The 24,576-nt window shown below is 36.5% G+C and overlaps 1 protein-coding gene and 1 long non-coding RNA gene across 2 annotated transcripts; one reads left to right on the forward strand and one right to left on the reverse strand.

Annotated features, from left to right (window-relative positions):
* Positions 1-368: 368 nt before the first annotated feature.
* On the reverse strand, positions 369-12,019 carry ak4 (adenylate kinase 4). Its single transcript, XM_069194184.1, has 7 exons — positions 11,442-12,019; positions 10,721-10,880; positions 9,154-9,273; positions 6,354-6,526; positions 5,482-5,600; positions 3,838-3,975; positions 369-3,465 (listed from the first exon to the last, which is right to left on the reverse strand). Exons 2-7 carry the CDS (start codon positions 10,863-10,865, stop codon positions 3,426-3,428), a joined length of 735 nt encoding a protein of 244 aa, XP_069050285.1. The 5' UTR covers positions 10,866-10,880; positions 11,442-12,019; the 3' UTR covers positions 369-3,425.
* A 4,482-nt stretch (positions 12,020-16,501) lies between these two features.
* LOC107078393 (uncharacterized) lies at positions 16,502-20,966 on the forward strand. Its single transcript, XR_001479330.2, has 3 exons — positions 16,502-16,820; positions 17,431-17,569; positions 19,442-20,966. It is a non-coding gene; the product is annotated as an uncharacterized lncRNA (long non-coding RNA).
* Positions 20,967-24,576: the final 3,610 nt, after the last annotated feature.

The following is a 24,576-nucleotide window of genomic DNA, read 5'->3' on the forward strand; positions in this document are numbered from 1 at the left end:
AATCCAGATGATTTCTTAACGGATGTTTATATAATTAAAAGACAGGCAATGAAGCTGTATCAACGAACAGCTTCAGCGATCCTTGATACATCTCACGATTTGCTGTAAATCTCAGTCAAGCAGTGATGTATTTCAGAGATTTGAACGGTACAGAAACTGGCCTACGGACGACTGCACACGCAACAGTATTATGGATATAATATTTTAAAAACATTTTATTTATATCATAAATCCCTAAATTGTGTGTTATACGATCTTCCAGTCGTATTTCTTAGAATGTCCAGGAGCAACCAGTTTTAGAGATTATAAACACAAACATGGAATTTCATGCCAATGTCAATAAAATTGATTGCACAAGGCATCACAGATTTTGAGAAAATAATTTATTTTATTTTTTTTTTACAGAAATGAATCAGAAAGCTCCCATCACACTGTAAAGAAAGACCATACTACAGATTACAGTATTGCACAGTATAATCAGCTCATGTGCCAGTACACTTAAGAAATATATTTAAAGCCGGTCATCATACTCCTCCTTTGAATACCATTTTATTACAGACCATCTCTAATGTCCAACTAACCTATTAAGTTACAAGTAAAGTGCTATTCTTGTAATATATTTAACATTGATGTTTGCTGTTGGCTTCAAAATATGTTTCAAATAAAATTATTCCATCACTTACAGTAAATTACTGATGTGGTCTTTGTGCGTATGTGTCAGGGCAGAATGATCAAGCAGAGATGGGTAATTCCAGACCTTGTGGTTTGTAGTACTGCAGGTTTGCTGGTACTTTCCAAATAGCAAATGGTTAAGACTTTAAAAAACTGGTAGATCGATTTCTCATCTAATTACTTCATTTTTGTGACTTGGGACTATAAGTGCTATAAGAGGTGATGTCCTTCAGATGTTGTGCAGTGGTGCTGCTAGTACACATTACAGATATACTGATGGCACGCCTGTGGTGGATGAGGTATGGAAAGCAATTATGGATGGCGAATGTTTCATAAATGCAATTATAATTTAATAATAATTGTTATTTCTTAGTATTCTTGTGATGATGATGAAGATGTTGATGGTGATGATGGGCAGCACATTGCCACAGTGGTTAGCAGTGGCTGGAGCCCTGGTTTCCAAACCTGAGGTGCTGTCCGTGTGGAGTTTGTATGCTCTCCCCATGTTTGCATGGCTTTCCTCTAGATGCTCTAATTTCCTCCCACAGTCCAAAGACATAGTGGTAGGTGAACTGGCTTCTGGGAAACTAGACTGTGCTGTGAGTGTGTGCTTGTCTGTCTCTGCCCTGCGATGTGCTGGCATCCTGTCTAGCATGTATCCTGCCTTGTACCTGTTGGTTGCTCGGATAGAGTCCCCTAAGATGCTGAATTTGGATTAAGTGGTTAGAAAACGTATTATTATTATTACTATTATTATTAATCAGAAGTAGGATAAAAACCAGAGGATTCTGCAGCCCTTAAGATCTGGAGATGCCCATCCCTGAGTAAGTGACGAAGCAGCAGCAGGTGCATTTGGGTGTTTTGCATGGAGGCTGACAAATTTAAGGGCTTTGCCCCAAACATGCTTCCCCACAAGAAAGCAATATATCACACAAATCTCTGGCTGCCATATGATTTAATGACCAATCCCAGCAGGAAAGTTCTTGTACACAATCTGCAGTGGGATTCCTCCTCTTATTTCTATAGCAATAGGAAGGCAGACTATTGCTCCATTCTGTAAACATTTCAGTGTTCATGGTTGAGCATTTAGCTTTTCCCACTAGTAGCACTTTAACTGGTAGCTCCCTAGTAAAGCACGCTGACTTTTGAAACTCAGCAGGTGTCTTGGGAAATAAGTAATTAGTGCGCTAGGATAATAAGATGGCATCAACCTGATCAGCTGTTATGCTACATTATGGGGATTATGGTATCTCTACTGACGAATTTTAAAATTCTAATATTAATATTTTCTTCTATTAAAAATTCCGTATATTTGTATTTGTATAATAGAATTTATATTCTAATACAGAATCCATATTTTGCACTGCAAACGCTGCAAAAGAACATTACAAATATAACAAGCGTTCTAACTGGTATATTTTTTCAACTAAACTTGCTGCAAACTGACCCCATAATTGAGATTTCATTTAAACTTAATTGAATAGAAATTATAACTTGGTTTAAAGAACTACTTCAACTTTACACTTGGTTTAAATCACGATCACCTAACTGCAATTAAAATGCACTAATCTTTCATCCCTCTTACTTGCCTTAGAAGTAATGCAAGAATTTGCAATGCTGTAGTAGACGAATCATTCATTGCAATCACATATCTGTTAGCACCTATTTAATTTCATGACAGAGCTGGAAAAACTGATATTACAAGCTACAAAAGAAGACTATATTTGCCACTTAAGACACCCTTAAAAAAGCAATACTTGTTTTAAAAATACCTGTACCTCAAAAATTAAACAATTTTTCAACCCAATGAATACAGTATGTTTTATGTATTTTCCCAAATAAATGTATATGGATTATTCATTTGACCTTTTAACTGCATCATGTTGGTTCTTATCCTTTTTTGTGTATTTTCACTAGGAGCTCCAGAAAAGCATATGAATAACTGAGAATAATGGGAATACATATAGATATAACATTTTTTCTTTTGACAAATTTGCTGTTAAATATATAAGCATTTGTTATTGTATCCAGGATAAACATCCAGCATTTGCTTAACTTTCATTGTAATAGCAGTGTAGCTTTCTCTTTTGATTAGGCTGGTTTCCCCTTTAAATCATTAAATACCTTCTTATAACTATAACTACATTTTAACAACAACTTTGATTCTTAATGGTAAAAGTTTGAAAGGAGTATAATAGAAAATATTTCTCTGTAAAGAGGTCTCTAAAATATGCTATTGTCCTCTAATAGGATCCACTGATATTAAGTTTAGATGATACATTTATGGGATGGGAAGATTAATACACATACTAGTGTAATTTATGGGATTATTATAAAGAACTCTTTTTTCAGGTCACTATGACTAAAGCACTTCCACTATGATTAAGATAGCAGAGAGGCAACTTGATCTTCAGGGACACTAACATTGACAGACTAAGATAACAGAAAGTACGTTATTCTCTTCAGATCCTAAATTCATAGTAATGATATACAGCAACTATCTTGAAGAAAAAATAAAGCTGACTTGTTTATGAACAAAGACTGCAATTAACCAAAACAAACAGACTTGTTGCAATAAACTAAATAGGGAAACACTGTGTGCTGTCGATTAAACTCACCTTTTTAAGCAGATGGCTGCTGAACAGAAGCACATCAAGGCCAAGTAAAATGGCCTAGACTGAGTTCAACCTGGCTCCGTTTGGTGATAAGTTCTGTCTGGTGTGTTCAGTATTAACCCATTGATTTCCAGTCCCTCATACCCAGTTGTGAGTTCCATTCCTGCAGTCAGTGAATCTGGTATTGCAAATTAAGAAAGAGACCTGAGAGGAAAACAGAACTAAAAGGCTCAAAGTACAGACTCAGAATGTACTGAACAGAATGTACAGATTTTTGGATCTCCATAGTTCTCAAAGACCTACGAGCTTTGGGTGCAGTACAGCTTATAGCATGCAAATTACAAAAATATTTCTGTAAAATATGTATTATAAAAAATACTACAAAGCATTACAGTGGCAGGTAAAGGGCAATTTTAAGTGTTAAATCTTCTTTTACATACATGTTATTTTTCAACTCTATGGTTCTAAATGACATAATTGTGTTTAAAGTGATCCAATGATCAAATAGCTCCTATGTTCCAGTCATTTCCTTGCAGAAGAGTCCTCTTACTGGTCACGGCCAGAGAGTGACAGGGCCTGTTGTTCATCAGGGTGCACAGGAGGGATCTTTGAAGAGAGTAGTGAGTAAATGTAGGGCCAAATCTTATCAGTTTCAGTCCCTGAAAAAGAGTGTAGGACTCCTTTTGTCCTGAAAGAAAAAATAAAACAATAAACATTAAAATGAAGACCTGGCCTTGCTGTTTTTGAAAGTCATACTGTATTAATTCAAGAATTAACTCAGCAGTTATAACTGCCATCATTTCGCTCATGGCAGAAAGCAGCAAGCATCACTGTTTTCAGGACTACAGTGCTGTTGCCTGCTAAAATTGAGCAAAGTCAGAAAGGGGAAATGAACCCTCCAATGGGATCGCTGCATTCAGTCAGGTGATCTTGTACAGCTTTCTGCTCTGTGATATCTCTAGAACAGCCAATCCCTACATCTAAAATTAGGTCATACTGCTGGAGAAACAGAAACAACAAAAGGCAGTCAAAGAAGAAGAAAAAAAAATAAAAAATAAATAAATACAAATTTTGATATCTCCTGCAGTGATGCAGGCGTTCATATTTCAGAAATCTAATGTCAGCTGGGCTTAGTGGGAATTCAGATCAAGGAAAGAATGCTTTTTTTCAAAGCTAACTTATAGCTGAGGAAAGTCTTCTCATTTTACCCAGTCCCCAAACCATATTTTCTTCCTGAAATATTATCACTCCATTTTGTCACTGTGTTTGTGCTGTTTCTCTCTCTAGGACAGTGTGTCTACCTGTGCCTAGAACATGTCTGTATTTCTTTTCAGTGTTACTTTGCCAGCACTTTTATAAAAGAACTTTCTGTGGTCTCTGTAGAGATGTGCCACATTCCAATGGCTTATGATAACTTATTAAACAAAGCCTAACTTTGTTACATTTGGGACAAAGGTCAAAGTATCGCTTTAAAGGTCTTAAACTTTGCAACTGTATGATTTAGAACAAAGTATCATATTAATGGAGACGATACAGGGAAATCAAAGTGCTACAGAGTGGTCAATATCTCTGTCTCAGAAAGTGACATTTAGATCACAGTCAGACAGAGGAGTGGGCATATTTATAAAAATCTCTGTAGTGTAGCTGTATATGAAACTCTGGAATAAATCAGGAATTCCCTTTGAAGTGTGTTTTGAGACACACAAACAGAGCCAATTCAAGACTTGCCTCTCACAACAAAATCTATAACCATATTAGAATGTGGAAGTCATTTTGAGAAGGTAAGTCTACAATTAATACAAAACTATATGAAATAGGATAGTTTTATTTTTTTTTCGTTTGAAAATATTATAATTAAAGTCCTGAGTGGGAAACTCCTAAGATTGTCAGTGTAATTGAATCATTCAATAAGTTATTACAGCTTCATTTGACCTGTTATATTCACCACAATGTAATGCTACTGAGTCATCTTAGTGTTCATTGTGGTGTAAGAACTTGTGGTGTAAGCAGATTAAGATCTGTAATTATAAGCTAAGTACAATATTGCACTACTTTGTCTGTACTTGCATACATGCTTGTACTTCTTAAGCTTAACTTGTTATCATTGGTCACCTCCCTTGGGAAAGATATTTATGCAGTCTTTATTATAATAAAAATAGACATAGGAAAGAGATACTTCTTGATTCGTACTCACTTATATAAGTCTATGACTGGTTTGGCAATGTCTTTATAATGCCTAAGCCTTGCCATGACAGCTTCAGGTTTGTCGTCATCGCGCTGAATTAAAGGCTCACCGCTGATGTCATCGATACCCTGTGAAGAACATAAAAGATGCTACAAAGTGAATTGAGAATCCATGACAGCTGCTAAGATCGTACACATCTGCCAGGATAAAACCACAATAAAGTTTAATATGAAACTTTAACAACTGCGGTTCTAATGTTTGCAAAGGTAATGTGATACCTAGCCAGCAGCCATATCACCCTGCAACTAACAACTGGCAACCCACTGCAGCTAAGCAGGTGTGAGTCTGGTCAGTACCTGGATGGGAGACCTCCTGGGAAAAACTTAGGTTGCTGCTTGAAGAGGTGTTAGTGAGGCCAGTAGGGGATGCTCACCCTGTAGTCTATGTGGGTCTTAAGCACCAGTATAGTGACGGGGACACTATACTGTAAACAGTGTCCATCCTTTGGCTGAGACATAAGACCTAGGTCCTGACTCTCTTTGGTCATTAAAAATCCCAGGGCGTTTCTCGAAAAGAGTAGAAGTGTAATCCCGGGCGTCCTGGCCAAATTTCCCATTTTACCAATCATGGCCTCCTAATAATACCCCTCTATGAATTAGCTTCATCACTCTGTTCTCCTCCCCACTGATAGCTGGTGCGTGGTGAGCGTTCTGACGCACTATGGCTGCCGTCGCATCATCCAGGTGGAGGGGAGTCCCCATTATCAAACAAATGGATCCTCATGGATGCTTGTTATGGAGAGCAACCATAGCTGTGCATGTGCCTGTTGTACTGTCGTAAAAATCAAGAAAGAAATCCGCTTTCCAGCGGATAAGCCTCACCTCTGCTTGTGGGGGATTGAATTCCATGTTGTACACTCTTCCACTAGAAGGATGGATCCACCTTGAGCTGAGTCTCTCCTTCAGTGACTCAAAGGGAATGTTCAGGCTGATGACCAAATCGACATCACAGGTGCTATTCAGGGCATGTGCCTGTGCCAAAGTCCGCGGGAAACCTGCACATAAAAATACAGTGAAACAGTTTGTGTTGAAAACGGGTAATGGTCTTTCAAATGGTCTAAAAGTTCAAAGCTAGACTGTGAACCATACCAATTGAGGTGAACATCATTTCTGTAGAACAACACTGTAGAAGAATAAGCTTTGATTTTCTTTGCAGAGTGTTTTTTTTTCATATGCCCCAAACAGTCTCTTTAAGCTTGAAACCTTTGTCTAGTTTAAAAAGAATGACACAATAGAAAATGAACCTCAAAGAGTGGCTCACATGCTTCCATTAACTTGCTAAGCAAGAGAGCTTAACAAACAGCTGTTTTTTTTCCTTTTTTTTTTAGAAAATTAAATGGACACACACTCAACCACAATGTCCACAGACATTCACTTCCTCCATCTCTTCCTTTTCAGAACTCAATTTTGCCCCTGAGCTGTAGAATTTGGCAGCATTTCTGATCACTTAACAAATTCAGTGATTAGGTAACCAGTTATTGTGCAACTCATTTACTTTGAGGTGTTGGCTGTTGAGCTGTTTCTGGCTAGTCCATGTTCATATGTGTGAACTTGTTATGTTAAAATGTAACATTTCTAACACCACAATAACATTACTCCTGTCTGACAGGCATGTGCACAATAAGCCATTAGCAGTCCATTGACTTTCTAGCATTTATTTGTACAGATACGTGACAAAGGTTGGCCCGCTGGGTTTATGACTGTTGTGAGGGTAGATTCGGTCATTCCAACGTTTTGGAACAGGTTTAGAGAAATGCAGGATACAAACTGTAGTTTTTATAATTAGCATTCAGAAAAAGAATTAAATCAAACGTAATATCCAAAGAAATCTTGTCACAAATTCATAAATAATAAAAAATGCATTAATGCATTAAATCATCACTTCACTCAGCTGAACAAAAATTTCACTCCTTCTCCACTTACCGACTTTGTTGCTTTAATAAAATGTATTTTATTATAGGATTGTATTTCCTGTTTTTTTCACTGTATTTTCCTGTTTTTATAGTCATTCAGTCTTTGAACAATTATTGGGCTATACATTATTCTGGAATGGAAATTAGACTTTCCATTTTGACTATTTCTTTCCAATTATTCCTTTACATTTAACATGGTACCTTCACATTTCAATGGGAAAAAAAGGCTTGATTACCCTAATCTGCAAATCAGATCGAGGAACTAACACTATGTTTTACAGAACCATTAATATTTTACACATAGTTCAAAAGCAATAGAAACAAATACCTGAAAATCAATCAATTGGTTATTTAGAATCCCCAAATCTCCTGTCATAAAATAATTTTGGCTTTCACATAAATAGGTCTACATCATTACCAACTTCATTTCCAACTGAATATATAAGAACTGTTCTTAATAATACCATAATTATAGATGCAGTCCTCATTAATCTCTACAAAATCCTCCAGACTCTGAATTATAATCTAGTCATAAATTACAACATCGCAATTTTTAAACATATCTAAAATATTTTTGACTATCTTTCAATGGCAACAGTACCTGAGCTGATAAATAAGTGACTATTGTATAAGAAGAGACCTCTTGTGAAATCTGAGTACCTTATTTGGCTCACTTCCCTTTTACTTATACATGAATAACCAATTAGAGATCAGAGTACATCCTCATTGTATTCTCTGTGCTGATGACACTACAATTTACATCTCGCATTCACTCAATAAAAACTCATAGATTTAACACTAACATCCATTAAACATCAGTACAATTTAACCATCTATCCCTAAACACTACAAATACATATAATTTCAGATATCTATAAAAGTCTGTCACCAACCCCAGTATTTACAATCACTAACTACCAATTACTACTGTAAGTTTGCTTAAATATTCTACTCTCATTCTAGAGCTTACAAAAAACAATATCAAGAGACTGTGGATAAACCACATAGATATGTATTTAAATTGAAAAGTATGCATTTTTGAATGTGTCAAGATCATCTACAGTATTTTTATTAAAAGTTATGTTTTTGGATTATCCATATTTTAATTTTAATAGTTCAAAATGGCATCCTTCCAATAAATAATTTCAGGGTGTGTTAGAACATTTTTGTATTATTAACTTTTAATTAAACATAACTCTTAACTAAGTCCTCCTGTATAAGAAGTCTAAGTATTAAACCTTTAATATAAAAAACCTAAAAATGCTAGATATGTTATTGAGATTATTTAAACTTTCAAAGTACATTTTCACATGACAGTTTTTGAATATTTATATTAATAAAACATCACTGTTTCCTAAGCCATTTTATTAAATTATCTTGATACTAAATAGAGATTCATGATTAGGGTAAATTCTCAGACAGAATATCAATGGCATATACAGGACCATTTTGATTAATTTTATGACTAATGCTCATGGATTGTGAATTTCATTATCTGTATCAATACTATCCGTATTGTCTTTAGACATATCACATGTATTTTTTACTTAATCTTGTGTTTAAATACAGCTCTACCATGAGCCCACAGTGATTGCTCTCTCTACAATTCAGTTGTGTAATACTGTACTTAATCTTTAACAATCATCAATCATTGCTCATATTTCCTTTTAACTACTGTAACTGTAGTGTGTGGGACGGACAGTACCTACCATCAAGAAGCCAGCTGTGTCTTGTCATCCTTTCCAGTTTGGTAAGTACCAAACGTGTTATAACTTGATCAGGAACCAAAAGACCCTTTTCAATGTATTTCTGTGCCAAAATGCCCGCCTCTGTGAAAAAAAAAACGTTTACAGTCAGGCAAAAGCTAGCTAATACCTTAATGAGTAAAAGAATGTTCAGATGTAAAAACATCATCAGATGTAGGTCACACTAGTCATTTTCCAAGAAACAACAACAGCAGTCTTGATAACTCTACTATGGTGAGTGACGAAACAATAACTAACGAAGAAGGTAAATTATTATTCATTATAATTTGTAAAATATGCAGACATTTATAAGATGTAGGTTTTGAAGGTGATTTTCAAAACCTTGCATCTACTGAAATCACAAATAGCTCACATCAGAAAAAAAGGAAGAAAAATAATCTGGTGCCAAAGAAAAAAAAATTGCTAATTAGCACCAGGCAACGATGACTTCTAAAATAAACATGGTTTCCAGCTCTTAAGTATACCCTTGAAATTAGAGGAACAGAGATTCAATTGTAACCCTAGCCGCGTGTTTTTTTTTCCACATTTCTTCCATGAGCCTTATGTTTTGAGAATGGTTAAACATGCACAAAGAGGAACAAAACACTTTCAATGTTTGAAGTCTTTTCAAAAAACAAACAAACAGCAAGGCGCGCGTAAAACTCTAAATACTGAATTAACAGGAATTGATCTTATTTTATTTTCATTGAATTAATTTTTTCAGGCATTTGTTTCGTTGTGACAAATGCGGTTCTCTGCCACGCCAATTCCTATACAGTATGAACAGACCACGGTTGAAAAAAGACGCCCCTTATTTTTGTACTTGGCATTTCTTTTGAAATGGATGTGTTTAAAAACAAAACAGTCGCCAATTATTGTAGCGGCACATGACAAAAACAAACACGGTGATTTGTTCCTGTTTGTGTTCTCCAACAGGTTCATGAAAGACTTGCGCTTGGAGTGCAACTTTCCATTTGTTTAAAAAACAAGACATTCCATATCAAAACATTCTCCTTACCCTTGCAATTATTAGTGACACAACCCTGAAATGTTCTTAACAACCGTGTAGCACACATCCTGCGAGCGCTGCCAAACAAAATTAGAGCTACTGTATCCACATTCATCCTCAATTTTCAGCCCCCTCGCTATTCAACTATACAGATACACAGCAGTGCTTGTGCGATAGATACTGTACTATATTCATTCTATATAGAATATGTTCTATCTAGGAAATAATTATTTCGCTAAGCAGTTTTCGATGAAGGGTTAATGTTATAAAACCTCGACCTATGCTTTTGAGTACTGCATCTAAAAACAAGCTTTTCAAGAGACGTTCTATGTTGTTTAAATATACGCTGCGTTTCGATCTTATCGAAGCAAAATGCTTCGTGTTTTATTGTAATAAACCCAGTACTCGAAAAAGAGGAATTCATAAAGCAGCTCACGCATACAGACACGGAGGCTACACCATGATAGGAGTCTTGCAGAAAATTCAGACCCCCACTGTAAACTCACAGAAGAGCTCACCTACCAGTGCTTGCTGCGATGTTCTCCCGGAGGAAATCACCGCTGGACAGATGTTGCAGGCCAAACCTCTGGGCGATTCTCTGAGAAATTGTTCCCTTCCCAGAGCCCGGAGGACCCATAATGATGGCTCGGAATAACTTATTTGCCATTTTCTTCTGACTTATCTAATCATAATGTTGAAAAAACATTACTTTTAGACACATTTAACATAATAGTAAATGCCTGTTTCATCCATTACGGTTTACACAACATACTGTATGTTTATTAAAATGTACTTAAATAAGTACAATAAAATATCCACGGTTGATATTCAACAAAAATACCAATTAAACTCTCTTATTTTGCAATTTCGTTTTCTTTACACGATACATGTATTTGAGCTAAAGATTAAAACATTTCGTAAATTATTTCTTGAAATTCACAATTTCCATTTTTACTTAGCATTTTTCAAGAACAAAACTGTGGGGGTGGCAACTTACATAATAACATTTGGACTTTTAATAATTTAGATTAGAGCGCATCAAGAAACCCACTGAAAAGAAGCGATTTCTTAAACTTTTCTAATTAAGTTTAAGTATCTTCGTGTATTTCAGTTATGCACTACAGCTCTATACACTATTTCACCCCACGGGTCTACGGTGCAGTTTGATCAAAATTACCATCATTTTCTAAAAAGCAAACACACAGAAAATACCAGAATTTAAAAATAATAGTAATAACCTTACCTCCCAAGTCCTCTGTTTTCCTGCAAAATGGCGTTTTTACATTCAAATGGAAAATATTCAGAGCAAGTCAGTAAAAGATTAAACTCTCCACCCACGGAATTTCTGCTTTACTGTATCTTTAAGAAACTGTATTTTCGACGAAAATGAATGAGAACCAGTCCCACTTGGTACTGAACACCTCCTTACACTTCATCATGCAAGAATGCGGACGACATCGCGCATGGATGTAATCGCTAAAACTTTGGAATTATGGTAGATGTAGTCTTTTATGATCTGAACTTATATTTTAATGTATTTTGATAACGCTTTCAAGCAAAGTAACTTACATTTGTACTCATTCGGACAGCCGCGCATTTTACTTGAGTACTTTGAGTGGCTTTTTCAAGAGCATAATAGCAGTGTCCCATCTAGAATTACTGTAGATCCAGCCTTCGCGTTGAGTCAAGAGCCCAAACCAACATTCAGAATAAAAATAGCTGTTCAGTTTATATAAATTGATACTCAAACGATTATCGGGAGACATGCAGCAATATCCCAGCGCTCCTGAATGCTCCGTTAGGTACGAAAGAGGCAATAGGATCATTTAATGCTGTTTTTTGATTTGCAAGGTTCCTCGCAAGCGTTGCAGCTCCGCCTAGCGGCAGTTTGACACACCGAGAAATAAAATACAGTACGCGGTTGGTTACGTTACTCTATAACAGTGCAATCTGAGTTGTTTAAACTTTACACCGTATTTATTAAATAATGAAATTGAAATACATATAATAAAGAACATGTTATGTAAAAACAGCATAAGCATTTATGACGGTAAATAAAGGTAAGTATACATAATTAAACGAATTCGCTTTGAATGGTTGTCAATTATGACGATCTACTTGGAAGCTGAGAACTTAATAGTTTCTTTCAAATGTCATAGTGTCGACTTCGACAAATATTTGCTCCCGTTAATTGTTTTGTGTATAATCAATTCAATGTTCTACAAAGCTGCATTGGAGAAGGATTAACTGTCTGGCCGCTACCCACTCACTTGCTCTGACTTCAGTGCTTTAGTGTTTCCTCATATCCCAAAGGTTGAGGCACACCCCAAATACACACTGTGTCAGGATAACTATGCAAAGATTTACAATAACCCCGGCATTAAAGGAATTCTAATGAACATGTGTACTTTCATACAGTAATTACCATTGCAGTGTCCTCCATCAGAGTTTTTCTGCCCATCATTATAACATCTGAAAGTACGTGGGCGATACTGTGAGCATTGTGATTGGCCACCAGTACCCAGACAGAGCTGAAGCCTTTGGGGTTTTTCTTCAACCCCTCTTCATCTGCTGGGTCTCCAAAGCCCAAATTAGTCTCTTTTGCCTCTTTTCCTGATGCTTCTCTTCCTCTCTGCCTGATGGGAGAGCTGAAGTCCTGTTGAAGTCAAAGCATTGATCAGGACCCTATGCAGACTGCAGAATCCGGAAGGGAGTGAGACAGACACGGGGAGGAGACGATGAGGAACTGGGTAGGTTGACAAACAGGGGGGTTGATGAATGTGCACTGGTGCTTGGTGGGATGGTCCAGGCAAACAAGTCCAAGGAGGTCCGAAGGGAAATCCAAGGTGAAGTTCAAAGCTCCAGTACCGGGTGATCCGTCCAAGACAAAACAAGACAAAATTAAAAAGAGGAACGGGATCCGGTGCAGGAAGAGGGAATAAAAATGATGATAATGGGACCAGGCGCTCTGAGCCCAGACTCAGCTGGATCAGAACACTGATAGGAGGCCTATGCCCTCAAGCTGCGGACGTAGGGCCACTTGGTCGTAGGCGGGCCTCCAGCATCCATCTTCCAATGCAGAGCCTGGAATAGAGTGAGCATCTGGCTTATAAAGGAGGGACTGGATAGGAGACAGGTGCACAAAATCAACTTAAATGTGAAAGAGCCGGAGCGCCCTTAAGAGGAGGGATTACAATTGTGACAGTCGGTCAGTCTTTATTAGGGTAAATCATAGTGACGAAACATATGCTGCTGACAAGACCTCATTTGAACCCTAGAGACTAAGACGACCCTGGAGAACTGTTCCAAGGTTATGCAGGATACCTGTCATACTGTAGTTGTACCGGCTTAAGAAACAGTCTTTTCTTCTGATTGGGGCTGAACATAGACATGTGCTCCCCAGAATGATCAAACATCTCACGGAGACTGCGTCTGGTCTGTGAGTTTGTATGGGCAGCTCAGTAATGGAATCTATACTCACAAGGATTAATCTATATACACTGCCTGCCTCAGAGTGGAACTTCCTCCTCCACCCATTTCATAGGTGCCCACAGCTGGTACTGAAGCAGGAGAGCATGACAATGGTAACCAGAACCCTTCTGTGCCACTGTAAATGTGACAAGTACTGTAGATTTGCACAATTGTCCTGTGGCAGTACCCTATTAGAAATATCACCAGAGGCAGTGTAGGTTCTTAGCTTCCCCAGATTGTCTGAATCCCAGAGTCCCACAGACACCATGCCTCACTGGGACTCAAGGGACCACCAACAGCCATTAGCACTCCCCTGTGCTAAAGATTTTTACAAGCAGAGGAGCATGCTGTTCTATAGCAATGGAGGCCTAGAGTGACACCAGTCCTATAACTGCATCAGACGGGGAGTCAGCTCATTCCACCACAGCCACTGTCCTTAGGCTTTCTATATCAGGTCTTGCTCCTTCAGCTGCACTTCAGGAAGCAGGTCTTTAAGCTGGGGTTCTCTTGACATCACCGCCTCTGTCATCTGCCCTTGAGCACATAGATTCAGGTACTGGTGCCCAACTTCTGCAGACCCTTGGTATTTTTATCTGTTTCTCCTGTGCTTGTCAGTGGGTCCTTCCAGAAGAAAGTGGAAAAGGAATGTTTGCTCTTCCTGTTTAATTTGCAAAGTTCTCTGCTCGCTTTGCAGCTTGGCCTAATGTCATTTCACAAACCAGAGATTATGGTCAGGCTATATCATGCCGCAACTCACAACTGGCAACACACTGATGGAGAAACCATACGGTAGAAGGGTTCCATCCTTCTGATGGAAAAAAAACCAAGGTCATGACTCTCCATGTTCATTAAAAAGGAGTAGGTGTGTAACCATGGCATCCTGGCCAAATTTCCCCCTGGCCTTTAGCCAATCAGAACCTCCTAATAATACACAGTACATCTATGAAATGGCTTCATTTCCTGTTCTCCAACCAGCTGGTAGCTGATGTGTGGTAAGCGCACTGGCACACTTTGGCTGCATCGTCCAGGAGCACATTGGTAGTGGAGGGGTGTCCAGAAAAGCTCGATATACTTGTAAGGATTATTATTATTCATACACTGGAGTTTCAAGAATACATTACGCACAGCTCCTGCTGCTGTTAAATCATTAAATCTGTTGTTGAATTCTAGACCCGGCCTATTCAAGGACTCACTGTACTTACTAATATCCAGGAGGCCATCAGCATTTAGAGCAAAAAAGGAAAATGTTGCACTTTCCTCTTCTGCACTTAATACAACCCAGAAGTTAAATTCTGAATTCAAAGCTTTCACTTTGGACCAGTCATGTCTGTAATTGACTTTGTTTCTCTTGCACTTCACACCTCAGGCTGCTCAATATTTCTGACACCTTTGTTAGAAATGCCAAATCCAGCAGCCGTGCTATGCCTGATGTTTGATAGGTACTGAGGGCTTTCTTGGTTCCATGAAAAGCTTGGATTCCTGACACAATTAAAAAAGAAATCGATGCAACAGTTTCCCTTTGCTAAGCCCCTGGACCTCAGTGCTAAGTAAAAGATCACCACACATGGATGACAGCTCATTGAGAAGTGATTTAAACCAAGGCTGCTGCCAGACGTCTGCTGAAATTGAATTAACACATCAAAAAACGATTGCATAATGTGATCAAACCACATTACTTTACCACAAATTACCTGTCAGCGACTGGTAAAGTGGTAATTCAAGAAATTAGGGAAATAAGAATTGTAATTTTGTGCAATTTGCAATGAAACTGCACAGTCTTTGCAGTAGGTGCAGCAGTGGTAGTTATTGATTATAGCCTCCCAGTTGGCACATTGTTTTAAGTCTTGATCCCATTAAATATTTCAGTTCATCTTTGACTTTCAAAGGCAATCATGTTAAGAATTTTTCTTTGAGGATGAAGTCTGTTATAGAAAAACACTTGACCTGCAAGATGGTTTTCTTCTTATACTGTGTGTTGTTTTCCCTATGCATTTCCCTTTATAGCATTTTGTTGTTCTTATATAGCACTTTGTTCTTCCTATACATATGTCATTGTAATTATAACACGCTTTGGCATCCCTATAAAACATGTTGTTCTCCTGCTTCAACATTGTAGTCTGCCTATGCAGCTTTGTTGTCTCTCTATAGTGTTTTGTTTTTTTTTTACACAGCATTTTGTTCTCTCCATACAGTGTTCCTTAAACATAATTTTACAATATTTTGTACAGGGGTCGAAATAAAAAAAACTGAAAAGGATGTACTGTAAATATCACTTAGGTTGTTTTAAAATGCAATTTATCCAAATGTTCATGCAAAGTGCTCATACTACAATAACAAGATTTGAAGTTACTTGAGAATAACAGTAATAACAGTTCAAAACCGAACTCCAACATGTCTGTAAATACAATTAAAGAGTTCAAATTTAAGCTATTATTATTAAGTCTATTAAGGGTTCAATTATGTGAGTTCGGGAACAAAACCCAGCAGGTGTGTTGTCTCCCAGGAACAGGACTGGAGAGGTCTGCATTAATAAACTGCAATCAAGGAATCCTTGTCTTGTAGTATTAGTTTACAGAATTCTGACGCACTCCTTACTTGTTCTTGATACGCAATTTGATATCTTAATTTCTTCTGGAATTATATTTCTCGGAAAGAAGCAGGACAAATTGAATGTCTTTGATCGCTTTTCATCTTTACACCCATAAATGGTCATAATGACAGGTCTCGGAAGAAGGAAAGCACAAGCCTGCATTTTTAACACCAGCTCCTCTGGCACTGACTGCCTCATCGCAGAACGACTGCTGGCGACTGGAACCAAAATGCGACAATGCAACGAAAGTAAATACGTTATAAAGCATCAAAAGTCGAGTGCAAATATGTTAATAACTGAAACTCAGAAGAAAGCCGTTTAAACCGATGTCGAAACGTTTGGTGACAGACCACGTCACTCTTTCTCTTTCTCCTTAGTTCGCGGGACCCGGAAGCTTTTTTTATTTTGTCACATGGTTAAAAAGAAGCTTTCAATAACAACAAAAAATGGCGACAATCACGTTGTACAATGTGGTCTTGCTGCGTCATTAGAAAATGTTCGTGGAAATACAGGGAAAAAAACAAGCAAAGTACTGAAAGGCGATGCTCAGAATCGTTAGATGTAAGTACTCGACATGTATACCAGAAGGCGTTAAAGTTTCTCTTTTTATGAGCTCTGCATCAGGTTTGTTTACAATTTCGTTTTGAAAGGGGTGTGTGCAGCGTTGGGCGTTAGCATTCGTCTACATGGAAGTCTACAGAGACTGGCAAAAGCATAACATTAATTCTATTTAATACTGTAAATTAACTGCATTGCAGTGCATTTTGTAAATAATTGCGAATACTATATATCTGAAGTATTTTTTTAATTACAAATCAAATTTGATTTTCCGTTACGCAGCCGATAGCGCTTTATTGGCGCCTGCACGCAAAAAGTAAGTTAACGTTTTGTTTGGAAAAAGTGCTTTTGTACTCGTATATATTCATTTGTAGGTCTACGGAGTTTGCATGCACCTGAATGTTTACCTATGTTATATCAGCTTTGTTCTTAATAGTTCAGGATGTGGTCGTCTTTTGGTGATACAAGAACTGGTGCGGTAACACATGCGTGTGCACATTGTTTGCCTATTCGTGTTTTTTTACATCGCGCAGATGTTATTTTTAATAATTTTGGCAGCTGTCCCTACAGTCCTGTGATGGCAAACAGAACTAATCGAGTTGTTTACATGAAGGGCTCAGCGAGGAGGGCGGAGCGACTGGGGGAGGAGGCTTCTCTGAAGAGGCAGTGTGACTGGACTGCTGGAAAGAAACAGCGATCCGAGGGTGGAGTCGCAGCAGAGACCATAACAAGTTTGACGTGCGTGTTTCGTGGTATGTATGCATTTATGCCTTAGCCATAATATAGTCTTTTTTAAAACATTCGCACGTCATTTTTGTTGTTGAAAGGCATTTACTTGATTAAATGTAAAATAACAGAAACTACAGTAGCGGATACCGTACAGTACACGTTAAATTAACACGAAGCAGCACGCCTTTGTTTTGATTTTTGTTAGGGCTGCTGTTGCAGTAACGTGGCATTTTGCTTTGCGCTTTATTATGTATTATCGTGTTTAATATGAAGGGCTCATTGAAGTAAGCAATGATAGCTCAACATTAAATGGAGATTTGCTTGACCAGTCTTGTGCTCTCTTTCATGTCTGAGTCCGAGTGGATACATTTATAGGGAAGTTTGTTATATTTTACCATCCTAAAAAAAGGCTGTTGGAAGTTTAATTTGAACGAAGTGTACATAGGAAATGCACCTGTAGTTTAAATAAAAACATACTAACATCCAGTTTCCAAGATAATTTACTTTTGTTTTCAGGTAATTGAAATTATAGCAAATAAGTGTCCAACATTTTTTAGAGGACCCTGTTACATATTATATAGGTCAATGTACTATCCTTAGTTCTGGTATAATAGAAGGTTCTGATTCAGCCATAATAAACAGGCTCTACTGTTTTAGCATGAGTAAATTAAATGTGAACTTAAATGTGAATACTGTACCTCAGGTTGTTCATTTTCAGTCTGTTCTACAGTATCTGTGCTTGGCCGAGATTAAAATATTACATTCTGAGGAATATAATTAAGCATTTTAAACTACTCTTAAAATCCTGCTTGCTACTTAATGCTTCATAAAGCAAAACAGACCCTGAAAGGATACAAAAGTAAAATAAACAATACAGCATGACATATAATCTCTCGTGTTATTTCTAATGAACCATGAGTTGTAGTTAAAAGATAAAATCCTCAAAATCTCAAAGGACAATAATATATTTTTTTTGCAGTAAAATAACATGCTTTGAGACTGTGTGGTTTTTGAATTCATAAATATCATGATGATTGTTTGCATATTTTTAAAATGCCTTTTTTCAGCAACATTGAGAATTATCCAAATAGATTTAGTGAAAAATACACTGCAAGTCAACTTTACAAAGTTCACAATTTGCTTAAATAAATCGTATGACTATCCCCGTCACAAACACCAAACCAGAAAGATTACTTCAGTGCTGAGGATTTCATCTCTATTAAAATAACAAATAGCAAAAAAATGTTATTCCCTTCATTAAAACATAGTACTTTGTAAAAAAATATTTATTTTGGCAGTATTTTGCAATTCTATTTGTCAGGATCGACTACATACTGTAGACATGGTCAAGAATTAACTTGACTATTTGTTAATCTTATGTAGTGAGAAGGTTTCAGTAAAGAAGACTCTACTTTTTCTTTTAAAAACACTTCTAAGGTGCCACCTATTGTGCAACCAGGGTATTTTATCTGTGCAATTTACAGATTACTACAGAGGACAACTTCAGAGGCAAAGAATAAACCACTAGTGTCGGTGTGTTTGAAATGAAATTAAGCAGTATTAGGTTTCTGCTTGTTAATGTTTACACAAAACCAGAGCAGGTTAGAACAATAGTATGACATCCTTCTGAAGTCACTGGAGTCACTCAACAACTTATCATTAATGGACTGCACTGGTGACAAAGGAACAAGTAATAGGTTTATTCCATGCTGAAAAGAGAAGGAACGAAACACAACGTTTCAGCTGTGGAGCCTTCTTCTTACACCCAAAGTTGTTTCCTGGTAGTTATGCAGCATATGTGCTGAAACCTTACTTCTGTACCTGAAACATCCTAATTCTTAGATGTGTCCCTCCAATGCCATTTGAATTTGATTGTTGAATCTTCCTTTTCACAGTTTCGAGGCAAAGGATGATGTGTAGGATTGCTTCAACTCTGACCCCGTTACACTGCGGAATCTATACCTCGGCTTGATGTGACAGGCTGCCCTGGCTCAGTTATCACAGTGCTGATGCTGTCCGTCTTAAAGGTACAGTACTGTGATAACTGAAGGATGGCAGCCATCTTGGCAGCAGAGGTCCTTCGGTGTAAAAGAAGCATGGATCTTGGATGAAAGAGCAAGAAAGGTTAGAGGGTAAAGAAGAACGGAAAACAGCTGTAAAATAAATAAAATAATTGTCTTGAGCATCGAATTAGTCACAGCTGGGAAATTCAGTTATGCTGTGCTGTTTGCATGTTCACATCATTCTGGAGAGCAGTTTTTAAGAAACAAAAGTCCAAAGCATAAAGAAAGCAAACCTTTCTTTGTCCAAGAAGTATGTGTGATGTAGCTTTAAAGGTTCTATACTGTTCTTCAGGGAATTGTCCCATCGCCTCACATATTTCACCTGCACACCCTTCATGATGCCTACATTTACCCCACCAAAGAAAAACAGGAAATCAGGGCAAGTATAAATGAATTGTCACCCAACTGCACTTGGAACTGAGCAAAGATGCCCGATTTGTTTCCATCATTCTTGTTTATTCATTTTTGTAAGATTGCATCTTTTTCCTTTCGTATTTGTTTAGCAGTAACTAAACCATGCTTTACATTGTTTAAGATAATCACATGTAATGTCTGCAGTGAGGTGTAGTAAGTGATTTTAAAGCCATTTACTTTATCTCTGATAATATTGCTGGTTTGCCTTCCGCTAATTTTAAGACCTATAGGGAAATATGTATTTATATCTGCTTTTTGTACTCTAAAGCATCAACTCAAATAATATTACTTTACCAGGATCTTAATATTGTTCTAAATAATAAATGAGGTTTTTCTTAATATCATGAAACATTTAACCCCTTTTACTCATTTTTTTTTTATTAAGTACATACTTTAACTCTTAGATGCTAAAAACATCTATCTAATGCAGTGCTGTTTGCTGTTATTATATAGTGGTGAAAGTGGACTAAAGTTACTTATAGTCTTTAATCTTTTTTTTCATAGATGTTCTGTTTTCATGTAATTTTTTGTGCCTTTTTTCTCAAATCTCATTTTTTTTTACTGGATTTTTCAATAATTTACAGGTATATAGAATCCCTGACCTCTGTGCCAAAGTTGTTCCCCTAATTATATGACCATGAACACAAAAGCATTTTAAAACATGTTGTACAATTCAATTATAGTAAAAGCTAAAGGATAATTGTTATACTTAACATTGAGCACAATCTAAAACGCAGTTGCCATTAGAAAAGGGCATTCCAACAAGGGGATTTTTTTCTGTTAATTTTCCATTCAAATACACCCACTGTGCCTGCTGGCAAATATTCTGTACCTTTTTGCATTTTTAAGTTTGGTTTGAGCAGGGACAATTTTCCTAAACTTGATGCTTGAGGGGTATGTTATTTGTATTGTAATTTTATTAAAAGTGAAATGGAAAAACAAATTCTCATTGTGTTTTTCAGTATTTTTATGTTGTCTTTACTATGTACTGTGGACATGTAAAGTTGAGATCCCTGATCTGCTTCCTTTTGGTGAACATGTTTATACAGTATTTGAACTTAGAAAAATCTGAACAATTAAAAACAAGACATGCCGACCCCACACGCAGTGGTGTTCCCCTCTGAGCGTCCCACGAGGGACTCCTGAAATTAAAAAAAATCAGCAATGGTAGAGGTTCTGTGCAATAAGGATTTCACATATACACATACACACACTTCTCCAGCTCAATGGACCTGCGCGGTAGAGGATTCCACATAAACAATATCAAAACAGGCCAGGAACTAATGGTGCCAGAAGAGGGAATGAGGAGCTTCCTCTTAGTACAAATATTTTTTTTTGGTCAGACAAGCCAACCAGATCCGTTTCAGCTGCTGTTAAGGGTCAAAATTGTAGTTATTAAGCAACAACAGCTTTAAGTGAGGGTAAGGAATGGCCTTCTCTTGAAAACTGGGAAAAAAGACTTTGACAGAGCTCAGCTGCTCCCAGATTTCTCATGTTCAAGAGTGGAGAATATAATGTATGGTCACTTCCTATACCAGAGGAATTCAGAAATGTCATGTTTTTCAACCAGTAGATGTATGTAGTATATCGTGAATCCTTAAAGGGAAGACAGTGGATGCTAGAACTGAAAACAATTGACCAAGAAAGTACTTGTACTTCTATTATAAAAAGTAAGCATGAAGATAACAGAATAACGTGTCCACTGTTCATGTCACCATCTATAGTGTTAGTTTATTGTTGTGGCATGTTATTAAGAGCAAATTTTAATATCAAGTTATCTGAAGCATTTATGCAATGGCATAATGTACAGTTGCATAGATACAGTAAGCCCGTTTTCTCCATTGCAAAATGTTAAGGCACTAATGACTTTGACTAGTTTTATACCCTGATACAGCAGGAAAATGATCAAAAATATGTATTATACATAAATAATTATCATCAGAGAAAATCTATATGCAGTGCTGATTTTTTAATAAAATGAATAGGAGACAGATTGATGGACAATGAGTTAGTACCTCCAAAAACAGAACAACAGAACAGGCATCCCTGATGAGTGTCCCTAGAACCAGCAAACTAAGAAGTGTACAATGTTTTAATACCACTGCTGGAGTGTTGTCTGATTGACTTCGTAAATAATCTGATCCCTAGACAACCTAAAGAATATGAGCACACTGCAGAACAAGGAATTTAACTCTTGAGTTGAAAAATGTTTGCAAAGCAAAAGAATTGAGGCAGTTTTATACACAGTTGTCTTTTATATGGTAGATAGTAGGTTCAGAAAACATTAAGTTTTTTGGCTGAACCACATTCCCCAGAATGCTGTAGGAACAAGCAGCCGTCTTCAATCACCTGACCAGTTAGGAGAAGGCAATTTTAAAAACTAGGACAGACAGGTTGGGGACAGAGGGCAGATCCAGGGCATAACAGCAGTGGGACATTTTGGCAAGCGATTTACTTCTGCATTTGAGGGGTCTTGGATAGAGATTTAAGTTTGAAAGCCATTACACAGCTTAGATCCCCAGTATTTTTATAGAGACTATCAATAACAAAGTGTGGTTAGCAGGATGAAGAAAAGTTTAGGCTTTTGTGTGTGTATCAGTATTTTGAGTTATTTCCTTGCACTTATAAATAAAGCAGATGGGTTAGACTTCAGCTCCCCTGCAACCCAGAATTAGATGAAATGGTTCAAAAATGGATGTTAATTTTTTTTTTGCTTGTTTCATCTTATTGTAAATAGTGGCTTTCTTTATTGAATTGAATTTTTTAAATGGTATTAGAAAGATGTTCTTCCAGTATCTCCTACTTTAATGTAGTACCGTTTCAGAGCATGTAAAAAATGTGTATATTTAAAAAGCAAGTGAACAATTTGATATTTTGCATGTTAAAAATATTTTATAAAGAGAGTAATGAAATTCCTTAAAAGATTCACATGTCCTGAATATTCTCATTTTATACGTGTAAAGATAAAATTCCCACAGAGGCAAAAGTATCACAGTTGTTTGTATCTTAATGGTGTACAAACTTAAAAACCTTAAAAACTTTTAAAAGCATTTTTATAATTATAAAGGAATGTATATAAAATATAGATTCCATGATAGTTCAGACTTTTACTTAGTGAATTAACTAAGATATGAAAGAGAGAAATTACAATTAACCAAAATATATAAGGAAATTTTTTGTAAAGTTACTCTTTATACTGTAGACATGATGACTAGTAAAGACAACACACTCCAAATCAACATTTTTTAGATCAGTTTTTTTCCACAGTCTTAACTGCATTTAGCTTTTTATTAAAGTAAGGCAATATATCAATTTATCAGTTAGCTGTAACATTAGTCACTGGTTTCAGAAGGCAGTGAGGAACACAGCCACAAAATGGAAACTCACCAAACTATTTAAACAATTAGCTAATTACACCATATGAAATGTGGAGCACAGCTAATTTGAAATTATAAGTAAACAGTTGTTAACAATGTGATTAATAAATTGTTAGCACTGAAGTAACTATTAATGAGGAATTTATAACTGACAAATCGGATTAAAGGTAATAAGAAATTAATTAGTAAGGATCACTTACTGTCAGGTTATGTCCACAGATTAATGCTGTTTATGTATTATAGGTTATTTGACGTTCATGCATGGATTTACAACCTCTGTGCTTTGAATAACTGATGAATAAATGAAATGAAGCTTTATTGCTAATGCAAATTTAAGGCTGTTTTGTTCAATGACTGTAGTATCTCTTATGTTGGTAAATATGCCTTATTAAAGGCAGATTAATACAGCTGTTTTGTGGTTTTCAAAATGGTTTTACAGAGAACCTTAATTTTAATATCACGGTTTTCACACGACAAAGGTAACAGGTGTTAAATTCAAGACGAGAGAACGGTTTTGAATTTTATGCTTTAATTGAACACTGCTTTCACTTCAGCCTGAGTCTTGCTCGGCTTTTCTGTTAGTTTTATGGTTTTATTTCCTTGATTGCTCAGCAGGTGTGCAAACTGAAATTTCTGATTTTATATGAATAAATAAAGAAGGGATGTAATATTTGAAATCGTGATAATATTTTAAATTGATTCTATTAATGGACAAACTTTAAAAAACCTTTTTGGTTATTTTCTATTAAGTATCTATTTGTATCAGGGATGACAAGCTGAGTAATATTTAACTTTACAATCCTGTAGTATGGTTTCACATTTAACTCCTACAACATTACGAGCACGTTTATTAATTTAAATGCTTTAACTATATACAGTAGAACAATTTTAAGTTCGGATAGGACCTACGCTATTCAGTTCTGCACATATTGACCTCCAATTGTAAGTTATGGGAATCCCCAGAAAGGTACAACATAAAGGTCAAAACCTATCTTCTAGACGCTGTGAAGGGTGCGCGTTTACAAGCCGATGAGTCTATATTTTCTCTGTGCGATATTTGAGTGGAACTTTTGCCAGTTCCGAAATGTTTTAAAAATGTTCTAAATGATCTAAAAAATAACACTAATTCGCTTTTTCAAAAGTTATTTATTATGATTAAGATAAATCCAATATTTA

Source organism: Lepisosteus oculatus, chromosome 9 (genome assembly GCF_040954835.1).
Source record: "Lepisosteus oculatus isolate fLepOcu1 chromosome 9, fLepOcu1.hap2, whole genome shotgun sequence".
NCBI lineage: Eukaryota > Metazoa > Chordata > Actinopteri > Semionotiformes > Lepisosteidae > Lepisosteus > Lepisosteus oculatus.

Coding starts and splice junctions, on each gene's coding strand:
- ak4 (XM_069194184.1), bottom strand. CDS start 10,865: ATGGCAAATAAGTTATTCCGAGCCATCATTATGGGTCCTCCGGGCTCT. Junction 6,527..9,153: donor ACACAGCTGGCTTCTTGATG/GTAGGTACTGTC, acceptor TTTTATGTGCAG/GTTTCCCGCGGACTTTGGCA. Junction 5,601..6,353: donor TCAATCCCCCACAAGCAGAG/GTGAGGCTTATC, acceptor TGTTCTTCACAG/GGTATCGATGACATCAGCGG.